The sequence below is a fragment of the Rutilus rutilus genome (genome assembly GCF_951802725.1).
Source record: "Rutilus rutilus genome assembly, chromosome: 7".
NCBI classification, from domain to species: domain Eukaryota; kingdom Metazoa; phylum Chordata; class Actinopteri; order Cypriniformes; family Leuciscidae; genus Rutilus; species Rutilus rutilus.
In genome coordinates, this window is record NC_140221.1 from 27,901,406 (window position 1) to 27,928,606 (window position 27,201).

General features: G+C 38.8%; 1 protein-coding gene across 1 annotated transcript; it reads right to left on the bottom strand.

Moving 5' to 3' along the window:
- Positions 1 to 537: 537 nt before the first annotated feature.
- On the bottom strand, positions 538 to 25,966 carry ttll11 (tubulin tyrosine ligase-like family, member 11). Its single transcript, XM_084413794.1, has 9 exons — positions 24,679 to 25,966; positions 16,494 to 16,593; positions 14,303 to 14,436; positions 12,615 to 13,190; positions 12,309 to 12,404; positions 11,580 to 11,695; positions 5,750 to 5,986; positions 5,422 to 5,528; positions 538 to 1,670 (listed from the first exon to the last, which is right to left on the bottom strand). Exons 1-9 carry the CDS (start codon positions 25,207 to 25,209, stop codon positions 1,399 to 1,401), a joined length of 2,169 nt encoding a protein of 722 aa, XP_084269920.1. The 5' UTR covers positions 25,210 to 25,966; the 3' UTR covers positions 538 to 1,398.
- Positions 25,967 to 27,201: the final 1,235 nt, after the last annotated feature.

The following is a 27,201-nucleotide window of genomic DNA, read 5'->3' on the forward strand; positions in this document are numbered from 1 at the left end:
ATATATAAAATCTATAAATGAGTACCTAAAATATGTTGTATGTTTTATAATCCTTGTAGAAAAGATTTTTGTAAGTATGTTTAAAGTAAAGTATTGGCTGGACCCTTGCCTTGTTTTAGGACAATGACAAGAATAATAATGTACAGAGAAATTTGTCCATGTTAAGAACTGTACAATTGTGGCTGTGCAATTTATGTACATTTGCAACTAGAATAATTAAAGTTTTATTTAGTTATTTCATATCCCTGCTTTGTTGTCTTCATTACTGAATCATTCACTTGACAAGCATAATGCGACAAAATCATAAAATGTGGTTTGTTTCCTACTGATGGTTTTTCTGAACCCAAAGTATATATACTATATATACAAAGTATTTATACTCCATATATATATATGGAGATTTCTATTTCAAATAAATGCTGTTGTTTTCATCAATAAGACTAAATGTATCACATTTAAAAAATCTTACCAATCCCACAGTGTGTGTGCATACACTGAGAACAACTGAAGAAGTATAATGAAACCATACAGTGTATTGTTTGAAATGCTATGTTTATTCATGACCATAAAAAGTGCATCTCAGTCAAGCCTAATGTGTATATGTAGATGCCAGCAGCTGCAATGTGATATTAAATGATCTGTGTAAATATGTGCTAATCCTGTGAGATGTCCACTTGCATTAAACCACAGCAAACCCCTTTTTTCCCTTCTATCATCATTTCTACATGCAGTTCAGTAAAGCTACAGTAAATGACTTAAGTGAAAAACAATAAATAATAAAATCTCTATGGGTATAAATAAAACACAACTTCGTAAACTTTGAGTGCACTTGGTGCCATGCCTGGTGTTAACAACATTCCCTAACGAAAGGCCACCGTGTTGTTCTGCCTAGTTAAAGGTGGCCATTTGAGATAATTAGCTGCTTTTCTGAAGTGAAGTGGTGTTACGACAGCATCCCTTCCCTTTAAGAAACTGAATCCCTGGGATATTTTCACAAGGATGCTTTGTTATCCCTGCAGTGATTGATTCACACAAATACTACCCATTACCTGAAGGTAAGCATATAGGAGCATCGTGGCACAAGTCACATGCTCACACACACACTGTCCGCACGTTTAGCACTGAAACAAGTGCTTGAGTGTTAGTGCACTGGCATCAGAACACACACATGGATGTATTCTGTAAAAAAAATTCTGTGTAGTGTGGTGAACGAAATATCTTTATCTGAGCTGTGTATAAACAATTCAACTTGAGCTATTGCACAGAGAGTGAATCTATCCTGGCTTCTATACTTCATGATATTGGGTTCATTATTCTTGTTTATTTATTCAAAAGCACATGGCATTGCCCTCTGGACATTCCTCAGAAGACATGGAACTGTTTGTGTGTGTGAGATTGTCAGTTCTCTGCGTTTGCTTTAGCAGCGAGTTGCATCGGCTGTTGCCGTAGATGGTGTCGGCGTGTCAGTGCTGGGGAGCTGAACGTGTTTGGCGCTGATGACTGAGTCGGTTGTGACCGGTGTGGCCGTGGCTTCTCACTGTGGCTCTGCCCCTCGAGAGCCCCCTCACACACCTCCAGCAACAAGAGCACCTGCTCCCGCAGGGGTACAGCCTTGAACCTGCGCGCTGCCATGTAGAAGAAGGCCTCAATAAATGCCTGAAGACACATTCCTGAAAGAGAGAGAGAGCTTACATTTATTAGATGCTCAAAATTAACAAATTGCTTCCTTAGTTAAAATATACAATCATGTGTTGGGGTTTACTGTCGAAGTCAAAAAGACAGATAGGTTTAGTCAGAATAAACATTTACAGATAATGAACATATTTACAGTATTGTGAATAATAATTAGCCTGGGTTTCCCCATGCTGCCTTGCGATTTTATTCACGCTGCTAGGCAGCCTGGATTCCATGGACCAGATTTTCGCCTCAGCGAGGGGACCAATCACAGAACGGGGAGGGAGCAGCAAGACGATGACAACGTCTATGCGACACACCGAAGCAGTTTGTTTATATCTATGGATCCAACATGGCAGCAGACGCGAAGTTACCTTTCGATGCAGCCTTAGATAGTGTTCTAAGTAGTTTAGAACGCAAGTTTATTTTGAAAAAAGAGCAACTTTTAGCATTAAACCATTTCATAATGGTTTTTTCGATAAAAACATGTCTGTAGAGTGTCCATATATACCTTCTACCCTCATGTTTGTCTTGCACAAACGGCAATAGTTGCTGAACGCCATCGTGTACACATAAATCTCTGACCCATCGTCTTCTTCCTCGTCGAATTTCTGTCGCTCTACATACGTCATCTGGTATAACTGAAACGATTGGCTATGAGCTACGAACAGGCGCATTTGATAGACATTCGTAGCGCCCAATAAACGGCTCTGGGCATTCGTAAACCACGCCTCAAATACGAGAAAATGAACATGTGGTTCCCAGACCACGTCTCAATGAGACAAGGTCTGACGTTAGCCAGGCTAAATAATAATATGAATAAATAGAATTAAATTAATTTACAACGATATTGCACAAAAAAGTGGGGTACTGCACAAGAGGGAAAAAGTCTGTGGGAAGAAACTGTTCCTCTTGACCCATCTTACAACATTTAGGACATTTTGATTAAAAATGAAACATGCATGGATGAATCATTTGCAATAAGATCAATACCATGCATTAAGAAAAATAAGAATTTTCATTTCGTGCCAACTTTGATATTGGCTCATGGAACTTCGTCGCCCACACATGTAACATGTAACAATGACCCTGTAAAATAAAGTGTTGCCAAATAATCTATACAAACCAAACAAGACAATACATGTAATTTGTCATTTAAATAGTATACTGACAGGAGAATGAAAGATTTGAGAAAAGCCATTAGTGACATTATTTCCAAGTTGTAAGAGGCTTTAATCAGAAGTGTACATACAGACAGACCCTTTCTAAAAAAATTGAATATCATGGAAAAGTTTTTTTATTTCCAAACTTCCATAGATTATAGATTCAGGGCCCAGAACTTAAACAATTTCAAGTATTTAGTTGTTTATTTGTACATAATTTGGGCTTCCAGCTCATAAAACCCACGAAAACAGGATTTCAAAAAATTTGATTATTACATGAAATCACACAGTAATTACACAGTGATACCATGGTCATTGAACCAGGTTTTGGTTCTTTTGGCAGTGTGGGCAGGTGCAAATCCTGCTGGAAAATGAAGTCAGCATCTCCATAAAGCTTGTCTGCTGAAGGAAGCATGAAGTGCTCTGAAAATGTCCTGGTAGACGGCTGCGTTGAGTGGACAGCACAGTGGACCAACACCAGCCGATGACATGGCTCCCCAAACCAACACAGACTGTGGAAACTTCACACTGGACTTCAAGCATCTTGGATTGTGTGCCTCTCCATTCTTCCTCCAGACTCTGGGACCTTGGTTTCCAAATGAGATGCAAAATTTGCTCTCATCAGAAAAGAGGACTTTGGTCCACTGTGCTTTATTAAATCCAGAGTCAACGCAGCCGTCTACCAGGACATTTTCAGAGCACTTCATGCTTCCTTCATTTTCCAGCAGGATTTGCACCTGCCCACACTGCCAAAAGAACCAAAACCTGGTTCAATGACCATGGTATCACTGTGTAATTACTGTGTGATTTCATGTAATATTCTAATTTTTTGAAATCCTGTTTTCCCGTGGGTTTTATGAGCTGGAAGCCCAAATTATGTACAAAATAAACAACTAAATACTTGAAATCGTTTAAGTTGTGGGCCCTGAATCTATAATCTATGGAAGTTTAACGTTTTGAATGGAATTATGGAAATAAATAAACTTTTCCATGATATTCGAATTTTTTGGAAAGGGTCTGTATGGCAGATTTTCCCTTCTGCTTGTTTATTAATTATAATAAACTTCATCTGTGTATTATTTAGTGTATGGGGTTTCAGACGTATCTCCACGCTGATGAAAACTTAATCTATATTTATGTTCCTGCTAAAAAAAAAGTGCAAATCATCAGCAGTGAATTCTCAAGGTCACATCTGAGCCTGAGAGTCGAGGGAGAAAAATACAGACAGCTTTCGTCTAAACAGAGAAACTTTGAACATTTTAAACATGAAGAAAGAGAGCTGTGAAATTTTCTCTGCACATTTCAATGGAAAGCCACTTGCTGTTATCACAAATATTCAGGTTCTCAGGAACCCTTAGGGGGTTTGAGCCTGAAGATGGATGCGGATCTCTTGTCTGACTACATATACTGAGCGTTAATGAGCCCTCGCTGCAGACATGATGGAGCCGTGAAATACATCTAGAAATAAAACAGAGGCTACATGCTGTGCTGGTCAGAAATATGTGTACATTGAGAATGGATGGCGACAATTAATAAAGCAATGCTGTTTCCCAGAAGGAGAAAATGGGTTTCATTAAGCAGACTAATGAAGGAGCGCTTAAAGAACTCAGCATTATCCTGTCAAACAAAGTAGACTGAGCTCTGGGATGGATAGGAGTGAAGAGGGGAACTCAAAGACCGATAAATCCTTCCTTCTTTAAGTATTCTGTCCAAGTGTCCAGTCAGCATTCCTCAATAGTAAATGTATTACTATTAATGAAGTTCACGGCAGCGCTATCTCTCCCTTTCCTCCTCGGGGATAAACAGCCTGACCCACCACCGCTTTTAAACAGCTATTTCTATTATTTATAAATATCAACCTTATCCACCAGTTATTACTTTCCTTTCGCCACACAGTTTGTCTTCTATGAGTGTGTGTGTTGATTCCCAACTGCAAGGCGCTAATGACCAAATTCAGTGCAACCTTCCGAAATGTTCCGGAATTCAGCTCACGTCATTCCACTCTGGCCATTTAGGAGCACAGAGACTCAAGTATATATTCATTCTCTCTTTTGATTAGGAGAAGCAAGGCCTGGCATGCATTATTCATTTCATACGTTCCTCCAAGAAAACGATGCTAGCATGACCTAACCTAATGCACCATCACAACGAATATTACCAGTGCTCATTTAAAAGCAGAAATGACTTGTGGGCACATTAGCTTTGGCACACACACACACGCGCACACAAAATGTTCCCATTTACCAAAGTATCTTTTCAAAGTGAAAGAAAAAAAAAAACATTAAAGAAATTAAAATATGAAAGATTGAGGCAGAGCTTGAAAATTTGGTTATGTGGCATTAGTTGATTGGCCATGTATTTTTCCAATTTACAAGTACTGGGCAAATGAACGAAGAAGTGAATTTATTTGTCAATTATCTCCCCTGACGATCTCATTTATGACTGCATGTGAGGGGAAATGCGCTATGATGAATGGTTGCAAATGTGTCTTTTATTGGAGGCTGTTTAACAGCTTTTTGATTGTGTGTCAGCCTCGGGAGTGAAGATGTGCTGTAAACTGCATCGTGATCGGTGGGCTGCTTGCCTGCTTCTCTGGAGTCGGGGAGCATTCCAGCCCAGCGGCGCGTGATGTCGATGTACAGGATGTCCACTGAAGCCATCGAGAAGCTGCTGTTACTCAGCTTGCAGTTCCTAAAGGAGACACTCGATTAATGTGGTATGTGACACTTCAATGTTGCCTTATTCTGACAATGGAAACACTAAGAGGCTCTATGGAGGCAGAATCGTGTCAATCAATGTAATGGTTGTTAGATTCACATGTCTTCATTTGACAGATGTAGCTTTGAAGGTTTGAACCTTGGCTTTGCTACTGCCATCCTCTAACAGTCGAGCTACAGGAACTTATGGCTTGCCTGATGAAGGTTCGGAAACCGGTCGGCCCCAGTCTCATGGTTCCTTTGACGCCAAGGAAGCGCAGGAAAATGGCAGCAATGCGTTCCACGACCCGCAAGTTATTAAACTGCTTGGTGTATTTGGGGAAGACTTGTTTTAAACACAAAGTTGGAAGAGAATCCATCGAGCTTTCTTTCTCGTCACTTCCTGTCTCCACAGCAATAGCGTCTTCTGGTGAACCGCCCCCCGTGTTTAACCTGTTGGCACAGAAATAAAGGTTAAACTCAACACACACACAAAATCCTTTGTGTAGACCTGCAACATTGAATCTCTAAATTGAGGAAGCAGCGGTGTGTGTATGTGTGTGTGTGTATATCTTATATATATATATATTTATTTTTTTTACATATTTTATTATATACATTTATATATTTTCTACAAGTAACAGAAAAATTAATAAAGCATTTAAAAAAAGAAATATAAAATACAGTTTACAAAAAATGTGTTTTTAAATTGTAATTGTGAAAACTATAATGTAAAACTGACAACTTTATAACCACGCAAACTTTAACCATTTTAACTGGTGTCCTATGCAATAAAATATACACTCACCTAAAGGATTATTAGGAACACCTGTTCAATTTCTCATTAATGCAATTATCTAATCAACCAATCACATGGCAGTTGCTTCAATGCATTTAGGGGTGTGGTCCTGGTCAAGACAATCTCCTGAACTCCAAACTGAATGTCAGAATGGGAAAGAAAGGTGATTTAAGCAATTTTGAGCGTGGCATGGTTGTTGGTGCCAGACGGGCCGGTCTGAGTATTTCACAATCTGCTCAGTTACTGGGATTTTTACGCACAACCATTTCTAGGGTTTACAAAGAATGGTGTGAAAAGGGAAAAACATCCAGTATGCGGCAGTCCTGTGGGCGAAAATGCCTTGTTGATGCTAGAGGTCAGAGGAGAATGGGCCGACTGATTCAAGCTGATAGAAGAGCAACTTTGACTGAAATAACCACTCGTTACAACCGAGGTATGCAGCAAAGCATTTGTGAAGCCACAACACGCACAACCTTGAGGCGGATGGGCTACAACAGCAGAAGACCCCACCGGGTACCACTCATCTCCACTACAAATAGAAAAAAGAGGCTACAATTTGCACAAGCTCACCAAAATTGGACAGTTGAAGACTGGAAAAATGTTGCCTGGTCTGATGAGTCTCGATTTCTGTTGAGACATTCAGATGGTAGAGTCAGAATTTGGCGTAAACAGAATGAGAACATGGATCCATCATGCCTTGTTACCACTGTGCAGGCTGGTGGTGGTGGTGTAATGGTGTGGGGGATGTTTTCTTGGCACACTTTAGGCCCCTTAGTGCCAACTGGGCATCGTTTAAATGCCACGGCCTACCTGAGCATTGTTTCTGACCATGTCCATCCCTTTATGACCACCATGTACCCATCCTCTGATGGCTACTTCCAGCAGGATAATGCACCATGTCACAAAGCTCGAATCATTTCAAATTGGTTTCTTGAACATGACAATGAGTTCACTGTACTAAAATGGCCCCCACAGTCACCAGAGCATCTTTGGGATGTGGTGGAACGGGAGCTTCGTGCCCTGGATGTGCATCCCACAAATCTCCATCAACTGCAAGATGCTATCCTATCAATATGGGCCAACATTTCTAAAGAATGCTTTCAGCACCTTGTTGAATCAATGCCACGTAGAATTAAGGCAGTTCTGAAGGCAAAAGGGGGTCAAACACAGTATTAGTATGGTGTTCCTAATAATCCTTTAGGTGAGTGTATATATTGTACTAAGTTACTCTCTCTCTCTTCCTGTCGCTTTTTATATTTTGTCACATTTAAGATGGTAGATGAGCTAACAGGTAGAAACAGCTAAACAAGATTTTGTGATAACAGCATAATGCATAAACAAAGAAAATCTGTCAAGTAGGAGAATGGAGAATTTCAAACCAAAAGAACTAAAAAAAAAATTATAAAAGAAACAGAAATCCTCAGTGAATAGCATCACAAACCACAAGCCTTACAATTTTCTCTCATTAAACCCCTCTTTCGCTCTCACTTACCCCAGGACAACATAATGAAAAACAATTATTTAACAATCACAAAACCAACGGAGCGAACTGCAGTCCTCTCACACGTGCACTGAGCCCAGATGGCCGAGGAACCAAAAGCAGTTTGTTGTGTGTAGATGACTGCATTTCAGCACTGGTGTAAGTAACTCAGTAGATGCACTTCCATGGCTTCTGACCTGAAGGTTGTGGCTCGAGACTTAGGGTAAAAGTGCTAATGACACTGACATGACTTAACTAACACACTTAATAGGTTTACTTGAAGACGGGAAGAGTCTTCTCTCTCACATACAACCTTTAGCACGCACATACACCATCTTCACCATCTGAGGGGTTTGTTCGGCTCCACAAACTTAATACAATCAACATAAATCATTTCAACATGTTCTTCAAAATGTTAAGGAGAATTTTTATTAGTAAAATCCACTGTCAAAAAAACTTAAAAAATTACTATGTGTACCATGGTATGCTTCACACCTGTCTCCGTGACTGCCGGAGGCTCTATAACGGGCAAAAAAAAATGGTTTGACTTTTAGTATAATCTCATTAGATACTGTATGACTAACATATTCATACATGACAGAATATAAACATCGAATCGCCTCAGGGTCATCTGAGCTAATTTCCCACAGAAGCCTCTGAAACTGCGTAAGATACACTGGTCCAACAAGACACGTGATCGACAGCACTAGATGAACAGCACAAATATAACTGAGAGCCCTGCGAGGAATAGACTGTCATTATACAACACTAGTGAAGGCTCCGTAAAGCCTTAGTGACTGTCTACTTGTCAGCATTAGCCGTGACAATCGTACTCAGGACAGCATAGCTTCAAAAAGCATCAAAGGAAGCGAATCAGAAGAGTTTGTGATCACGGCGTGTAGATTCAGACCGGCACTGAAGGTTTGTTATTTCTGGTTGACCTGAATAAGGTTATAAGATGAAAGAGATTGTGACTGAGCATGAAGAACTTTCTCTCTGAGTGTCCTTGATTTATTTTATTCCTTCAATCTTTTGTGCCAATATGAGTTTGTTTGCTCGACCATAAGAGACATTCCAACAGGGGAGACTGTTTATTTGTTTATGTAAATGTATTTATGACACACTAATATACTCCTTGTAAGAACTAGAAGTCTGCAGGAAAAAGTTTTAGTGAGTACGTTTTTTTCTTCTTCTAAGGGTTTCATACCCCTTACAGAGTTTGGAAGACTTTTAGCAATTATTATTTATTTTTATTTTTTTAAATAAGAACAACTGTTATGTAAGGGATAATGTAGAGCGAGGCGGTTGTTATAGCGAATACAACCCCGACAGGCTGATCGGGTCTTGAATCGGCCTGAAGGGGTTGTATTCGCTATAACAACCGCCTCGCTCTACATTATCCCACTTATTACATGGCTACCCACCAAATAAATCATTAATTTGACACAAAATATTGATTTAAAAAGGAGTTTATTGATTTAAAAACGATTGTATTGCTTCCTCTAAAGAAAATAGTCCGTTCCGTCTCTACGGTTAGAATCCCGCGTCCATAGCAATGCTCTGTTTTTCATGGCAACGGTGTGTTATACTTCGCAGCGGTCTGTTATCAAGAAATAACAGACCACATTCTACATTGGAATTCAACCAAGCCATGTAATAATTTTCTTTATTTACTGCTGCCCAGAAGAATCTGCATAGCATAGGCTACCCTATGTAAATGTTTCACAAGACAAAATAAATGAAATCAAACAAATTAACAAAATCACAAGTTTGCAATCCCTAAATCGTCCAAAGCTGGACATTAACAATAGCCGCTTTCCGACCGGAGGAACCTTTTCACAGTTCCTAGAACTATTGGCTAAAGTACCCGGATGTCGGCGTGTTCGCACCGCAGGAACTAGGAACGATTTTAGTTCTAGGAACTCCATTTGTAGGAACTAATTTAGGTCCTACTTCAGAGTAGGGTCTAAACCAGCACTATAGGAACTATCCGTGACGTTAGTGTACGCTGATTGACCGAACGCACGCGGAAGACCAGCACCCGCCATTTTTAAAACAGCTAGAATGTAAACACACAGATTATAGCCTATGTTTACTCCAGAAACTAACTATACAAACATGGAAAACAGTGATAGATGGGTCTCTAAACCTTTACGCTGAAGAGAAAATCCAACGCAACTTTGAGGGGACCAAGCCAAACATGATTATGTTTATCTGCCCAGCTAGCAACACTGGACATCAACCACATAGGCTAATAACCTTTTTTCATATACTGTCTACTTTCTATTACAGTTCTATCTAATAACATATTAAACTGTACTGTTAGATAGATTGCTAACTAATAAACACAGAGAATGCAAGCATTCATTGTTTGCTCTGGCGTTCTCAGCGCCGCCAAAATAAAGGTCTGTCACGCCGTCAAAATAAAAGTCACCGTGCCTGCGTCACTCCCTTACCCCTCCTACCAGTTCCTATGGCCACTTGGCCAGTGCGAACGCAAACAGCAAAACCGAGTTTAGGGGAGAGTAGTTCTTAGAACTGTTTAGAAGTGGACAGTTCCTAGAACTAAGTTCCTAGAACTACTTGGTCGGAAAGCGGCTAATCATAGCCATTGTATACTTTCAAACAAAAATTGTACAACAGCTGTCACCGGATTAGTTCAAATATTAAATATAAGCGTGTATCATTTAGTTACTAAAATGCAGCCTTTAGGTGTAAATAAGAAACACAACTGTTAACAGATTTGGGGTCAATATGAATTTTTTTTTTTTTTTTTAAGAAAATACTTCTACTCAGCAAGGACGCAATAAATTGAATGAGTGACAGTTAAGATGGTTAATGTTACAAAAGATTTCTGTTTAAAATAAATGCTATACTTTTAAACTCTTTTCATCAAAAAAGTATCACGGCTACCACAAGAATAATAAGCAGCAGAACAGTTTTCATCTGTGATAATAAGAAACGTTTCTTGAGCACCAAATCAGCATATTAGAATGATTTCTGAAGAATGAGACTGAAGAGTGAAGACTGTGATTGAGAAGGAAACAATTAAGAACCAATAGTACAGGATAATGAGTGAAAATTAAGTTCTTTTATCTTCCAGAACAAATGTGAACATGTCAATACATACATATACACACACACACATACTTGGCAGTTTTGAGTAAGAACAATTCAAGGACTTATTCATAATCAAGAACTGAAAACAGAGTGAAAGAAAAGCATGATTAAACACCACAAACCAGACAACTGTGCTAGATCATAAAAAATGCACATCTAAAGGCTAAATTAGCAGATATTAAACAGAAATGTGCATACAGAGTCTTTTCCACTCTCACGTCTCAATGAAACTCTGAGCTGACTCCACACTTTCCTCGGAAACAATGGCAGCCTGACTTTTATTTCCCCCCAGGCCCAGACACTAAAGTGTAGAAGTGTCTACACTTTTCACTAAGTGTGGCTATGTACAATGAGCTACAATAAAAGGACGAATGCATGAGACACAATCCCGCTCATGGGGCACGAGGCCATCCGCATTTCCATGACTGAGAGAGAGAGAGGAAGAGTGGCCACACAAGTGTTAAATTCCATTAGAGGATTTCCTGAATTTAATTTTCCCATCTGAAAGGCTTATGACTGCAGCTCAACAAGCCATTATTTCAGCTCCACGAGGATGACAACATGCACTGGTTGGCATGCGCAGTTTGCGCACACAAATACACACTGTACCATCAACTGACCCAAAAGTCTTAAAGCCTATGACTCACGTTACGTGTTGTTTCCTCTGAGCGGGGTCCATGAGCCGCAGCGTGTCTCTGATCACACCCACTTTCACCTCCTCATCTACTGGACTCGGGACATATTCATACACACCAGGTGACACCTGTAACATACAGTCTGGCGTCAATAATCAGCATACTAACAAACTCATGTTTACATCCTCAGTCTGTAAACAAAAGTGCAGTCAATGTTTGTTGGGGGTTAGTAAGAGCCTTCAATGTTTTTAGTCAAAAACTAATGTTTTAGTTTTAGTTGATTGGTTAGTCTTGTGCTAAGCAAGGCTGCATTTATTTGATCAAACATACAGAAAAAACAGTACTGAATTTTCGGCAGCCATTACTCGTCTTCAGTGTCACATGATCCTTCAGAAATCATTCTAATATGCTGATTTGATGCTCAAGAAACATTTCATATTCATTTTCATAACATCAGTATTGAAAACAGTTTTATTTTTTTTACAGGATACTTTGATGAATGTAAGAATTCAAAAGAACAGAATTTATTTATTTATTGTCTTTTCTGTCACTACTGATCAGTTTAATTCATCCTTGCTAAATAGAAGTATTCATTTTTTTATAACAGTAGTATATACCATGTGTTTTATTTTTGGACATGTACCATGATGATATATACTATAATCTTTACAACAGTTCTGCCCCAGTACTGTTTATAAAGTACCTGTTTATTTGAATCACAAAGAACATCTGCACCCTCACCTCCTGCTCGTGTTCAATCCTCATGCTGGGATTGGCATTGACCTCTAGTAAAACAGGCTTCAAGTTCTTCATCAGCAGGATATCAAAGCCCAGGATCTAAAATTGGGACACATCATCTTCTGTTATTTAGATTTTAATGACTTCGAAAACCAGCGATTTGCAGAGGATTAGGGGTCGCCTGCTGAAGGAAAAACATAGTTAACAGCATATGGGTGTGTGCTCATTTTTCGCATCTGAATGACCTATATGTAGGACACCTAAATGCAAACCGCATCACAAACACAAAAGAATTCATTGCAAATATACCTGGAAACATGTCGGTCCTGGTTTTCCAGGCGGTATATCTGCCTGGTAATACACCTTCAGTTCAGGCACAAGTGCAATTACTGTCTTGATAACCAAAGCAATAATGTCTGACCAGACCTTCTTGATGTCCACTCCTTTAGATGCTATGCGATAGAGGACGCTAGAGAAGGTGCGTTTACTGCCCGTGCTGCAGCTGTCGGAGTGGACAAAGTTCCCGCTGTGCACATTAAGGGAATAGTTGGTAAGGTGCATAAAAACATGACTGAGGTTCTTCTGGCTGGGTTCTTGGTAGGGTTCTGTGCAGAACCTGGACAGACCCTCTTTAGCAATGTAGATCTCTAAAGGCTCCAACGAGCGGACCAGAACATAGAGGCGGATATCAAACTTCAACTTATCGATGAGCAGGGGCTTCTGGATATATTCTTGAACAACGGCTTGTTTGATCTGAGAACCTGAGATAGCCCGAAGGTCAGCAGGGTCACGGATGAGGTAGATGCCGTCGCCCTGGGATCCGCTGTCCGGTTTGACGATGAACGTGGGTTTGAGGGTTGAATCGTTATCCTTCAGGAGACGAATCTTAAAAAAAAAAAAAAAAAGAGAGGACAAAAGTAGAAGGTGCACAGTCATTTATTTTTCAAATATGCTTACAAAAATCAAAGAAGCCTATTGCCATCCAGCAAAGAATTAACCCTTATTTCTACTCTAAAATCTGAATTAATTTAACATTATTAATAATTTTATTTTTAACTATTTTGAATAGCTATATATACACATAGATTTCATGCAAGTTATTTCGAGAAAACTATAAATAAAAGTTAACGCAAAATCATTGTCTTACTAATGTGAGGGTCTGAAATGGTTAACATGAACTGTATTTAGCAGTCTCCAGTAAAAGTGCTCTGAATGATAACACAACACTTCAAGATTATAAACAATATTGATCCAACTGTTCTGCTAAAAAGGTAATACTTTTTTTAAAGGCAATGAGCGCTCGTGACTGTCCACAAATATCATTACGGTTAGTAAACTAAACCTCATATTTCCAACTAATGCAATGGTTTTCTTCAGACAGCAAGCATCAGCAAATATTTTGCTCTCCCTTTTTGAAGAACCTCCCGCAGATCTTTGCTGCCCTCTGCAGCTTTTCTCATTTCTAAAGTCTTGCCTCACTCAAGCTCAAAACAAAATATGCATGTACATGTACATGTAATAATAAATATAAACAACTAATAAGGTATCTCAAAAAGAGAAATAAAGAGTAAAAACTAAATTGATTTAAACGGACAGTGTAAGAGAAAATCCCCTTTAAGCAGCTCATCTGAACAAATAAAGCACACAGCTAACCGTGACATGCAGAAGGGGATTGAAGATGCAAAGCCTGTAACTATAAGATCCTGTAACAAACTTGTCATTCACAATTAGTTGTTGCTGACCAGTGGCCACTAAACTGCTTAACCTGGTTTTACTGTGATTCTGTCCTGACCAATTACTACCACCGCAATCTACCTATAGATACACCACTGAGAAACACTGCAGGGGACGACAGCTAATAGAAGACACTTACTAGATACTGGGTATCTAGTAAGAAGAAGATGTGGCTCCTGTAAAAGTCCTCTTTATTGACTTCACAAATACCATGTCCTAATCAAGTTGCATGAGTTTGTTACTCCATTTCATTGAGCTTGTACCTGTGTGGAGAAGAGCTGGTATTCCTCTGGCAGTATCCAGGAGCGTGGGTAGAAGTTGTACTCCTCCGGGAACAGCTCTTGCATGGTCCGCACAGCACGACTCAGGTTTATCTTCCGCAGCATCTCTATCATTCCTGCTGACCGAACAGGACAGTTGATGAGAAAACAGAGTGAAGTCTAAGAGAAACTGCACAAAGGTCAGAGAACGGATGCAGTTCCCCATCATTCTATGGCCCTACTGGGACATTATTCTCTCAAAAAGATTTCCCTGTTTCCCAGCAGTTTCATTAAATCACTTGTTCATTTGATTTCAATGGCTTCATGGCGCACACACTGGCACACAGCTTGGACGTGCTGTCTGTGTGAAAGCAACTGTCAATACAGCTATGAAAACAGCCATATTACATCCAACCCATGAGTCAGCAGCCCCTGAGACTCCTTAATGACTCCACTGCTGAAAACTAGAACAGTCCAGTGATCAATACTCATCATATGATTGAGAACCTGCCTCTAAAAGTAAGCACAAAATGACTTACTTTATGTCAAAGTAAATGTTTCTGATAAAAGCTAGTACTGTTTTTTATTAATGAACATTTCTGTTTTGTTTTTAATAGATTTCATATTTTTGGTTTATTTATATACTTAGTTTCCATTTTAGTAATTATAGTTAAGGAAGCAGATCAGGAAACGGCATATTTATTTCCACAGGAATCAGAACCACAGGACAGTAAATCTGTCTGTTGCTTGTGTCGACCTTACTGAAATATCACGTCGTCTTCAACCACACAAACAGGTCAGATCACTCAACTCTGTGATCCAATGTTTTTAGTTTTTATATGTATACTTTGTTATATCAGTTCATGACATTGAAACTGTTTTTCAATCATTTGTTTTGATCTTTATTTACAACAGTATAACAACCCTGTTTTAACAGCCTCATCCTTAATGCTTTAAAGAGATTGTTTAATGTTGAAAATCTCCTGCTTGCCAGGTTAAATGACCAAAGCTATTATTTAGATATTCGCTGTTGAATTATTTTGTCACGGTATAATATGGTAATCATTTTCATAGACGAGAAGCGTGTTTAAAGCAAGCACATGAGCAGTTGCCATGGTAAGGAACAATGTGATACCTGCTTGTAATAACGAATGAAAATATCCCACATCTGAGTGAGCCTAAAAGCTAAAAACTAAATTAGTCTAAAACAACAATGTAGAAAAATATAATGTGCACTATTGCTGATTTCCCTATGTTCTCTACTCTAACACCGCACTGGACGTTTCCTTTATTTTTGGCAGAACTAATCCTTGTGTTTAAATGAATCATTTTATTTCCTTTTATTTTTTAGTCAGTTCAATTTATTTTTCAGTTGAATTTTTAGTTCAAATAGATAATTGTGCAGCAAAAAGTACAGCATTGCACCACCTGCCATCCAGCTACCGGTAATACCGGATTAACCATTTTGAAAGCAAATACCATTCTGGTTTTAAAATTATGATTGAATGACCTTTAATAGCCGATCCCATCATCATTTAAATTCTTATAATTTTCTTATAATTTTAAGATATTATCAGAGTGGGAATAAGAAAAAGAAATGAATGAAACAGTCCCAATTGCTAATAGTAGTGTCTTCATTAACTCTTTCCCCACTATTGACGGAACTTACCGTCATTTATAAGACACCGTTTCCCCACCATTGACGGAATTTTCCGGCTTTCCGTGTTTTCACTATTATACGGTAGAGGGCGCTATTACACATCTTCTGAAAGAGTACAGAATCTCCTGATCAAAACACAGGCAAAAAAAAGGAGCAGAAACAAGCAATAAAATCATTGCTTATGCACGTTGTAGTCCGCGATTTTCTTTTTGTTCAAAATGTTGTTTTTTATGAAACTTACCCACATTCAAGTGTTGATAAAAAAAAAGAATGCATGAACCTAGAATATCTAAATAGTTTGTTTTTTTGTTGTTGTTTTTTTAAGCAGAGGCTCGGTTCTTTCTTTTAACATATTGCATGTTCATATATTCATACAACTAAATATTCTGGGGGCTATGAAAGTTTTGTGAAAATTCTCCAAAATGCTGGCACTGGCTAGCAACTTTTTTTTTTAAATCGCTGGAGGGGAAAGACTTGACTTACGAGAGATGATGTTTCGACTATGACAAGATCTCTACTTTTAGTGAAGTTTACCTGGGAATTTGTTGACTTGCCCAGAGACGATGTTCTCATTGTCATGAAACGAGACACCGTGCCAGTAGATATCACAGGCTGTCCGCCTACCTATCGGAAACTGCAGGATCAAAAGAAAGAAGAGAATTGAGGCAAAGTACAGGAGGAGAACTATCAATCACAACACAATAAACATGTCATACACTACTTTTGACAAGGACACAAAAAAACAATATGTTTACGACTAACTGTACCAAAATAACAACAGCTCACTTCTGCAGGAGTCTTTTTTCAATAATTATTTTAGTAAACAACTCTATTCTACTCACAGTGTATACATTATGGCTGAGGGCTGCTACACTCTACATGAATTGTCGGAACAGTTATACTTCTACAACAGCAACAGTGTCAGTTACAGAGGCATTGTTTAGATATGTGCCATCATTAATTTACAGCTAAAGTGAAAATGCATCAGACCACTGATGCAGATTTTGGTCCATTAAGGCCCGTTCACACCAAGAACGATAACCATAAAGATAACTATATTAGCGTCCACACCAGCGGACAATATCAGTCTGTTTATTCTAAGCATGTGCTTGTCTGTCACTTTAAATTCTCCAGTTCATTGTTGCAGGATTGATTCTGATTGGCTGTCAATGTTTTTATCATTCATCAGCTGGATAAAATTGTTCTGAAAGTGATTCCAATGATAACGTTTCTCTGTGCTGTTATCATTATAGCTGTGGTATGAACTCAGCTATTCTTTAATATTGATAGATTTTTTTCGTCCTTGGTGTGACTAGCCTACAGTGTGTGCGGAGCGTGATGCAGGTTATCAAGGGCACTAATCAGGATGCAGGTAGTGTGCTTAGTTTAGGCTAGGTTACGTGTGTCCAGCTGTATTCTGGGAGGATCATGTCACTGTTTAACAGGCTAATGGAGTGTGAGGAGGTGTTCCTATATTGGTCACCTGGTGCACAGAGGAAACCTGAAATCTGTGATCAGATTAGGAGTTCCCACAGGTTTACAGGTATACAGTTGTGAAAATGTCCCCACTAGTGCTGCCACTATATATTTTTCTGTAATTAATCACATATTTCATATTGTTATACATATTTTCACACTGAATCTCTTAAATTAATCTCTTTACATTAATATAAAAACAACATAAAGATGTTAATTTGTTTAATGGCATATGTTTACTAACTATGAAGGCCGTATCACTGAATGCTGCTACTGATGTCTCTATTAAAAGGGGCTTTTCTCAATTTCTTGGGATGAAATGAGTAATTATAACCATTTAACAGTTTAATTGAAAGCCATAATTTTAACATTTAACAGGCTAAAATATTATAACTTTTATTTTAAAATAAAAGTTTTATCTTCACATAATCTTCACATAAACCCATCATAATAAACATCACATTTAGCTGTGCCTTTAATATAGTGTGTTGTAATAAGTGTATCTCTGTCAATATGTTTTTAATATAATAGTGTAGGAGTTTATAAGATTTTTTTTCTTCATCCTACTCCTGTTCTTCTTGTCATGGAATGTATTTTTGTTGTGTTTGTTGGATTGTTGTTGTGGCATTTCGTGTTGCATTACCATGAAAAGAGAACACATAAATAAATGAAATGAAATTAAATGAAATGAAATATCAGCTCTCATTCAAATAGAGATCAGTTCATTATTTCTCCACCAAGGTAAGAAGTAAGAAAATCACTAGGCTAGTTGCAACATTTGGTATCAATATTTTTATGTGAGGATCGATCCTCTCGAAACAACGTCAGCATTGCAAGCATCCACAATTAAACCTGATAGTCTTAATCATTGAGATACTGACAGGATCAAAACAGGCAACCAGACAGAGCTTGAAACACTCCCAAAGAGAAGCACATTACGGTGAACACGGCTGATCACATGCGGACCATGCTCAGTCGCTGTCTCTCTCAACATGTGTGTGTGTGTTCAAAAACACAGACATTACAGGCCAGACCAGAACAATTAACAATTGACCTTTACTCGCTCCAGTTGCTTAAATCTGAAGTACAGCAGTTTTGTGCAGCACTAATGCCCACATGTGTGACTTTGATAGATCACTGCATGAAACTGGCATAAACGATCCATTTTTTTTCCCTCTTGAAACACAATTTTTTATTTATTTTTTACTTCTTGCATTATGTTTTAATAAATATTGAGGCAGGGTAAAACTGAACTGGGCAGTTCAACTAGATCTGCCTTCTTTGGATAAATATCGATATACACATCTGTCAGATTTAGTGACCACCAGCACTTATTGTTAGTGTACTGACTGCACTAATGGCTAGTTCTTAATTATCTTTATTCAGACTGATTTCAGAATTTCACCCAAAAATAAAACATTCTGTCATTGTTCATTCAATTTGAGTCAAAATATTAGCATGTTAGCTTTATTTGATAAATCGGTTTGATGCATCATGATGTATTGCTCCCAGTAGGGTTAGCAAAGACTCTAACGCTCTGTCAGAGTTGCAGTGGAGCAGGTCAGGAAATGGGGACATGCCTTTTCAATCCAATCACCTTTAGCCTTAACTAAATTAAGTTACTTGGAATTGTTTAGCAGGTAAAAGACACGTGAAACTGTCACGAAACTTGTGTGGCAAAATCTTCCAAACTTGGAGAAAAAATTTATTTCAATTCAACCTATACACTATATCATCAATGCATCTCATGAGTCAGAACTGTCCTTTGAAAAGCACTTTCCTCATTCCTCACTAAGGGACTTTTAAAGTTATATTTCCATCTTAGATAGATTTTTTTTTTTTTTCAGGATTCTTTGATGAACAGAAAGTTCAAAAGAACAGCATTTATTTTAAATAGAATCTTTTGTAACATTATAAATGTCTTTACTGTCACTTTTGATCAATTTAATGCATCCTTGCTGAATAAAAGTATACATTCTTTAAAAAAAATAAAATTTAAATGTAGCACTGACCCAAAACTTTTGAACGGTAGTGTATAATGTTATATTGTTCAACTGTACAATGGGGGGAGTGCATTCTTGATTTCTTGTTTCTTGAGCATCAAATCAGCATATTAGAATGATTTCTGAAGGCACATATATCATAAATATACATGTATTCAACTGTAAGTAACTTTACTATAAGTACTGTAACTTTCAAGAAGATGTCAACTTATTCTACTAATCCTATACCCTCAGTATACTAATACTCTAATGACAATTGGTTAACATGCAAAGTTGGTAGATTGTCTAAAAGTATGCTATCAAAATCAAGTGTCACTCTTCATGATATTTACAACACTACCAGTTACTAAGTCAAAATCTGCTTGATAATGGAACAACAGTTTTAAAAAGGGATTTTTCACTATTATTTACAACAGGATCTGCATTTTTCCAGGAAAACCCAAACTACCTACCAGGGCCCGTATCCCTAAAGATTCTGAGAATCCTCTCAGAGAGCTCCTAACTTAACCTAAAAATTCCTTGCCAGGAGTTTTAGCTTAGAAGTGATTCCAGAACATTTTCAGTGAACTCTGAGCAAGGAATGGATGGAATATCCTATCTTAGTGAGGAGGTGTGGTTGACCCCGTTGCTAGGTATGAGTCATCATTTCAAAAGCCGTGATTGGTTGATCCTACAAGTTTGATGAAAATGAACTTTTGGTGATAATGAGCAAAGGATGTACCCTCAAATCAATAAACATAATTATACACTCTAATCTTATGCAGACTGTAATTGTAAATAATATTTCACATTCAAGAAAATATCTGGAAAATGAATAGTAAGCTGTAGGGGTTATAGCCTAACATTAGAATCTAAAATATGTGAAAACTTAAGCTCATTACAATACACCCTGTTCAAATAATGATTCGTGTCTTATTTGCTCATATTAATATCCTAGCTGGCATATTTTGTACTTTCACTCCCATATGGACCCCATTGAAAACAAGATGGCCTATCTCAAGGGGCTGTCCTTAATGAAGTAGAAATTGCAACGTTACAACTCAGTGTGGTCTTAACGAGGGTAACACGGCTCAGCTTTTATCAATGTCTGTGATTGCTGGCTGGTCTATTTATGAAGGCTTGTTAACAAATATCCTACAAACACAGAAAATGGAGAAAAAAAGGAATCGCAAGCCGAACTGGACTGAGGAGCAAGGTTTGTTGCTGGCCCAGTTGGTGAACGAACATAAAGGTATGTTACGAGGAAAATTTGGCACTCCTAAGCCACTAAAAGTCCTCTTCCCTGCTCTTAGCAGATCTCGCCTTAGGAGCCCTTTTAAGCGCTAGGAATCTTGAGGAATAGCTTTTATATTAACTGGGATTTTCGTGTCACTTTTAGGGGAAATTCTAAGAAAACGTCATGACTCTGAGAATTTTCTTAGAATTTGGCCGCTAGGAGCCACTTTTTGCACAAAAATTCTTTAGGGATACGGGCCCAGATGTTTTGAATGAGTTATCGCTTTTCGAGGATTTCGAGAAGAGGGTGAAAATGCCGACCTGAGCGGCTTCAACATGCTGTTTATCAGAGACATAACGCACGCGAGTGTTTCGGTTACACTTTATTTTAAGGTGACTTACATTGTACTCACTCAAATAAGTACTGAGTAATATTAATTAACTACATGTACTTACTATAGAGTTACGATTAGGGTTTGGTTTAGGGTTACTCAACCGCTTACAGTTTATATCATACTTAGTCTCTCACTGCCACAATTGATCTTTGGATCTATACGTTTCTAAATAACTTCAAGAAATGATAGTCTCTTCAAAACTTTTCAAAACTGCAGGTGGGAACTCCTCCTGCCCTTGAATCAGCCTTTGTTGTAGCAGACAGGATAAAAGGTATAATGGATACGCTTAAACTTGAAACCGACCTTTAACAAGGCAGCTTTGAATTACAAAGGCTCATAATGTTTCAGTGTAGTCGAGTAGAATGGGGTGTAGACATTCATTCAGCAGGACCGTTCACCACCTCCAGCCTGCCAGGTGTTGTGCACCACATTGAACGTCATGCATAGTATAGTTTGACAGTTTATCAATGTATTTATGAGCATTTCTTTTTTTAATGCAGAGTGACTTCACACAAACGGTCAAGTGTAACCATATATGGGTGTTCTTCAAATGGTGTGGAAGGACAAGGTTAAAGACTGGTAATGTCTGTTGAAATATTAAGCCTACAGGCCATGAGTAAGTGTTTGTTTACATTGTGGGAGCCTAAAAAAAGTGCAGATACGTCCAATGGATTCAGGCAGAATTGCGATTCCAGGCAGAATTGTTTACCTTTGAAATATTTGGAACAGTGAGAATATTTGGAACAGTGAGACTAATAAAGACGGGAATACACTACACGACTGAACAGGCTCCAAACATTAGGCATCATACAATTGCAGACTTTGAAAACGGTTACAGAGAAAAACTGCCATCATACATTAAAAGACTGAAGATCACACACTACTAGTCTTATAAGTCGTTCCAAACACAACAAAATTATACAGAAACATGCGCCATGTTGCTAGAAGACATAGCAAATTAAGCAATATGCCTTTTAAAATTGCCTCAAAATATTAAACATTTTTACCAACTAGATTAGTCTGTGGCCATCATACACTACCCAATCTATGCAAAAGTTGTGTAATGTATTTCAGCCTTGTAGGTCACCATTTGAATAAAGAAGGGCAAATGAAAGATCTACTATACTTCCTGCAGTAAGTCTATTACAGGTCTGAGGGGTGAGCTTATGTGACATCAGGGATAACTGTAGGATTAAAACTGATACTAGTTTTATATTGCAGCAGTTAAGCTTCTGTACAGGTAGTGTTGCATCCACTGGTTCTTACACTTTCTGACCAATATATAGACTGATTTGCTAAGGGATCAATCAAATAAATGTGTGAACTGGTTTGACTTTTGACTGATGCATTCAGAAGTACCCATATTAGAAATCACTTTGTCTAACGAGTTTTGAAAGAAATACCAAGACAATTAAACATTTTAGATTAAAAAACATAACTATATTTCATATAAAATATACATTCGTTATAGTAATGTAGTGATGGAATTTATAACATTTCCATAACTTTTAACCAAGCCTGCAAAATACAATTTTAAGATACACATTACACATTTCTTAACCAGACGTTTTGTTCTAACAATCATAAAAACAAATTATTCAGCATAAATTACACAGTCAGACCTAAAACTTTAAGAATTTTTTAATTGGGTGAGGTTTTTATTATTATTATTATTAAAAAGACTACAATGGTTGTTGCCTGATTTTTTAAGCACATTAAACTCGCATGCTTGTGGTTCTAGTCCTTATTCATCAACTTGTTGTATAATGTATGTTCTAGAACAAAACGTGAAAGTCTCTTCAAATAATGTTAAAGACAGACCTTATTTTACTGATAAATCAAAAACTGATGTTTAAAAGCCCAGGAAGGAAATTCCTCAGGGAACCAACAACTGGTTCAAAAGTACTAATTGTTTCCGGGTTTTATGACTACAAACTCAACAGCTCTATATTGATTGATAGTTTAAAGGTGACATATTATGCCCCTTTTCACAAGATGTAATATAAATCTATGGTGTCCCCAGAATGTGTCTGTGAAATTTCAGCTCAAAATACCGTCCAGATCATTTCACGAGTTCACATCTACATATAATTATTACGGTAAAGGTTATGCATATTTGGAGATGGAACTAAAAGTGAGGAGATGGGGTGGAGGTGGGATGCTGAATAAACTGTCAAGGAACAGAGGTGGGTTCTGCTGTTATTTATATTGTCCTGAGTTGATTACTGATTGATCTCCACTTGTGCTAATTGGGTTAATTATCTGCACCTGCTCCTCCCGAACCTTGTTAATAAAACATCATTTATTAATAGCTTGTCAAATTTGCCCCTTTTTGGGTGTGAGCAAAAATGCGCCGTTTTTGTGTGTCCCTTTAAATGCAAATGAGCTGCTGCTCCCCGCCTCAGTTCAGAAGAGAGCCGAACCTTTACACGAGCTTCGGATACTCCGGTGTTGTGCCGAATTCTGACCCCCGCTAAATTATTACCACCCTAGTATTGGTAGGCTTAGGATTAGTTGTGGGGGAGGGGTTAGGATTAGGCAATCAGGTACTGACTTCAACGAGGGGGGTAATCATTTGGAAATTCAGCACAACACCGGCAATAACAAAACATGCAAATAATCTCACTCATCCAAAATCTCAGAAATAACCAGTAGAGGAGTGCAGCCTTACGGAGAGACTCAGGAAGAGGTTGCAGCTTTTAGACTGCACTTGGACGTTTCTGAATGGTTAGTGGATACATTTATGTAGTTGTTGTGGAGTTACATTCATCTCATCGACTTGCCGTCATGCTTAACTTTTACACAAGTTGACACAGTTCCCTGAGGTCTTTATAAGACGCCTGTGACATTTTTTGGTCAAAATACCACAAGGATGAACTTGAAGCCTGAGTGAGAGATGGCATGCTTTGCTCGAACTTTTGCCATTGCGTTAGAACTGGTTACACTGTTGTCGCTTGCAAAAGCCAAATGGCGGTGTTGTGCCAAATTTCGACCCCCGCCAAATTATTACCCCCCTAGTATTGGTAGGTTTAGGATTAGTTGTGGGGGAGGGGTTAGGATTAGGGGTGGGGTTAGTATTAGGCAATCAAGTACTGACTTCAACGAGGGGGGTAATAATTTGGCAGGGGGTCGAAATTCGGCACAACAGTGGCGCCGTGGGTGGAAACGTGCAGATTAAGGGGCGGTAATATTATAATAAGATCCCCTTCCTATGTCAGAAGGGGAGCGAAATCTGAAGGCCGATCAGATTTCTTGATTTCAGATATTTTGACATGCTTGCAGAGAAAGGCTTACCAAAACAAAGTTACTTTTCCAATTTACCAAAACCTTTTCTACAAAGGTTGTCACTTTTCACATTTTCTGGGTTGGTAGGCCTACTAGATGCACCGGGGACCTGGATTATGCACTTAAACACGGAAAAAGTCTGATTTTCATGATATGTCCCCTTTAAAATCTGCTAAGTCAAGCCAGGCTAACGTTACTTTAAAATGAATGGAATAAATAATTAACGTACTTTTTTAAAACCCAAATCCAAGAATTCCCTTATCAACGGTTGGCATGCTATAAAATCGGGATGAAAAGTAAATAAGTCAAAGTTTGTCAGGTGTCAGAACATAGGGGTGCTCTCACCTCTTTCCACTTCAGCTGTCTGATGCTCATTTTCAGCGCTTCGAGAGACGTCTTCGCTTTGGAGGTGTCCACCGTCACAGCTCTCCTCTTTTTGACCACCTTGCTCCCGTCCTCTTTGCCATGGTGCTCACATTTCCCTTCCGTCTGTCTCTGGCATGACTCAACGTGACCGTTTGCCGCCGTTTTGCCCTTTAAAAGCCTTAACGTACCTTTAATGTTTTGCTCGTTGCTCGCACGGCTCTGTCCTTTCTCCGGTGAATAGTCTGACTTCTGTGGCGTCAGATCTGACATTAGTTTGCCGTTCACCTGTCTCTCATGACCGTCAGCTTTGCTCCTACTTTTACTCCGACTTCTCCCATTGATGCTACTTCTGGAGATGTCTCTCCGAGCCGCGAAGGAGGCGTCAGCGGGGACTGAAGACACTGAGGCCGGGGACAGCTGCTCTTCGTCGGCCGCGGCCTCGCTTTCCACCGCCTTCATCTGCTGGAGCTCAATCTTCACTCTCTCATAGTGATCGCTCATAGTGTTCATTAATGGTCGGATGGTTTGTTATCTCATTTAGGTTGGTGAATATGTCAGGATAATCTACTAGCATAAGCTGCTAACATGGACCAGCTGGTGCTGCCCAAACTAAAGCACAAAAACAGAAAACCAGTCTACAAAACAGCCAAATATGGAGCCTGATAAACTAACGTTAGCGTAAATACACACGGCCTCCATTATTACAGTCTGAACATTATAAAGACCTCATTAGCTCTGACAGATAGCACATCACTACAGTGTGCTGAATGTTTTGATGGCGATCTAACGGGACAGGAGTGGCTCCAGGCACAAGAGCTGCCCAGTTTCCTTTAACTGGGAAAAATAGGCTCTTGACCGCCTGTAATAACACTAACGTTAAACGCTGCATATAAACGCAATTGTACTTAATTCATCCCATCCTATATAAAATACTCAACTAACAGCACATATCGGGGGATATATATGGGTAAGACGAGCGCAGGGCATAGCTGGGCGCATCACCGCATTCCCCCTGTCAGTTTCGTTCAGTTTTAAAGTGCCGATGAGCACCGACTGTTCTTGCGCTTTTAAACAGTCGCCGTAAATCCAAATAAAAACATCGCGTGCATTCCGTTTACCTGCTGTTAACTAAGACGTGGCAGGGTTAATGCAGCCAGACAGGTGAGGTGTCAGCTGATGGCCAACGAACTGGCCAGAAGTAAAGCTCCCGTGTGCTGTCGCTGCTGGTGTTTTCTGTTTTGGTCCTGTTGACAACGCAACTGACGGAAGCCGTCGAGGCACATGGCAGCAACATATTGCACTGGTTCGTTCTATTCGCGAAGCGAAAATTCCATTCTAGCCATTACCGCCTAACAATAAAAATGAAAATAAATACAAAAAAAATACATGATTTTCAGAAGTCATATATTCATAGTGTTTTGTATGTCCCCTTGTTATAATGCACCTTTTAAAACTGCCCCTTTTTCATGTTCATGATTTTATCATACAGTCATATGTCAATACACGTCAATATGTGTTGCAATGAATGGGAAACATACAAAAACGTGACATACAAAATCTCAGTATCTGATATTTTGTGACCACTTGACGACTAAAAAGATTCTGAGAAACCCGAGATACTGTATCTATCCTTGTCTTCTATCTTAAACCACATTTGCCACATTATGCCTCTGTGATGCAGCAGAGGGAGCACTTGTGTCAATATTGAAACACAAAGCTGTCAAACTCTTCTCTCACACTCTCGGTTGCTCTTTACTGTATGTGAACTTTCAATGTACAGTGTACTTATCCACAAAAGAGCTGAGTAGTGTAAGGCTTGGGGGTAGGTTCAGGGTTAGTACCTACCTAGTTAGTGTCATTACAATAAGTACAGTGTGTTCATGTGAAACAGGACTGTAAAATAAAGTGCTACTACACTCTCTGTAATGTTTTTGCAGTATCCTGTGACTTGAAAACAGACTCTTTGAGACAGATGCATGATGAGAGATAGGTCAATGAAATGTCTCTAGACAGGGTAAGTGCATGTTGCAAGACCACATCAGCAGACCAGCAAGGGACTTTAAACGCCTTTCAATAATAAAACACCCCAGTTTGCATGTATTGTGAAGATGGGGACTAGTTGTGCTATTTATCTTACAGGAAGTTGTCACAAGGGCTATAATAACACAGTGATGCCTTCACACAAATGCAAGTCACCCATAACGCTTGCACTGATGCACCCCAATACCAGGACAGATGTTTGCTTTTGCACCTGTCGCTGATGAAAGTCTGGTTGGTCCCTTTCGTCTTTGGGACTGAGAACTTGATGTCTGTTTTTCCCAAAAACAAGCTGAAACATGGACTCATCAGACCACAGCACACATTTCTTCTAGAGTAGACCATCTGAACTGATGAATAGCTTTCTCCTTGCATAAGAGAGATTCAAGTGGCATTTCTTGATGCAGCAGCAGACTGTTAAGTGAAAATGTTTTTCTAAAGTACTCCTGAGCACATGTGGCTGTA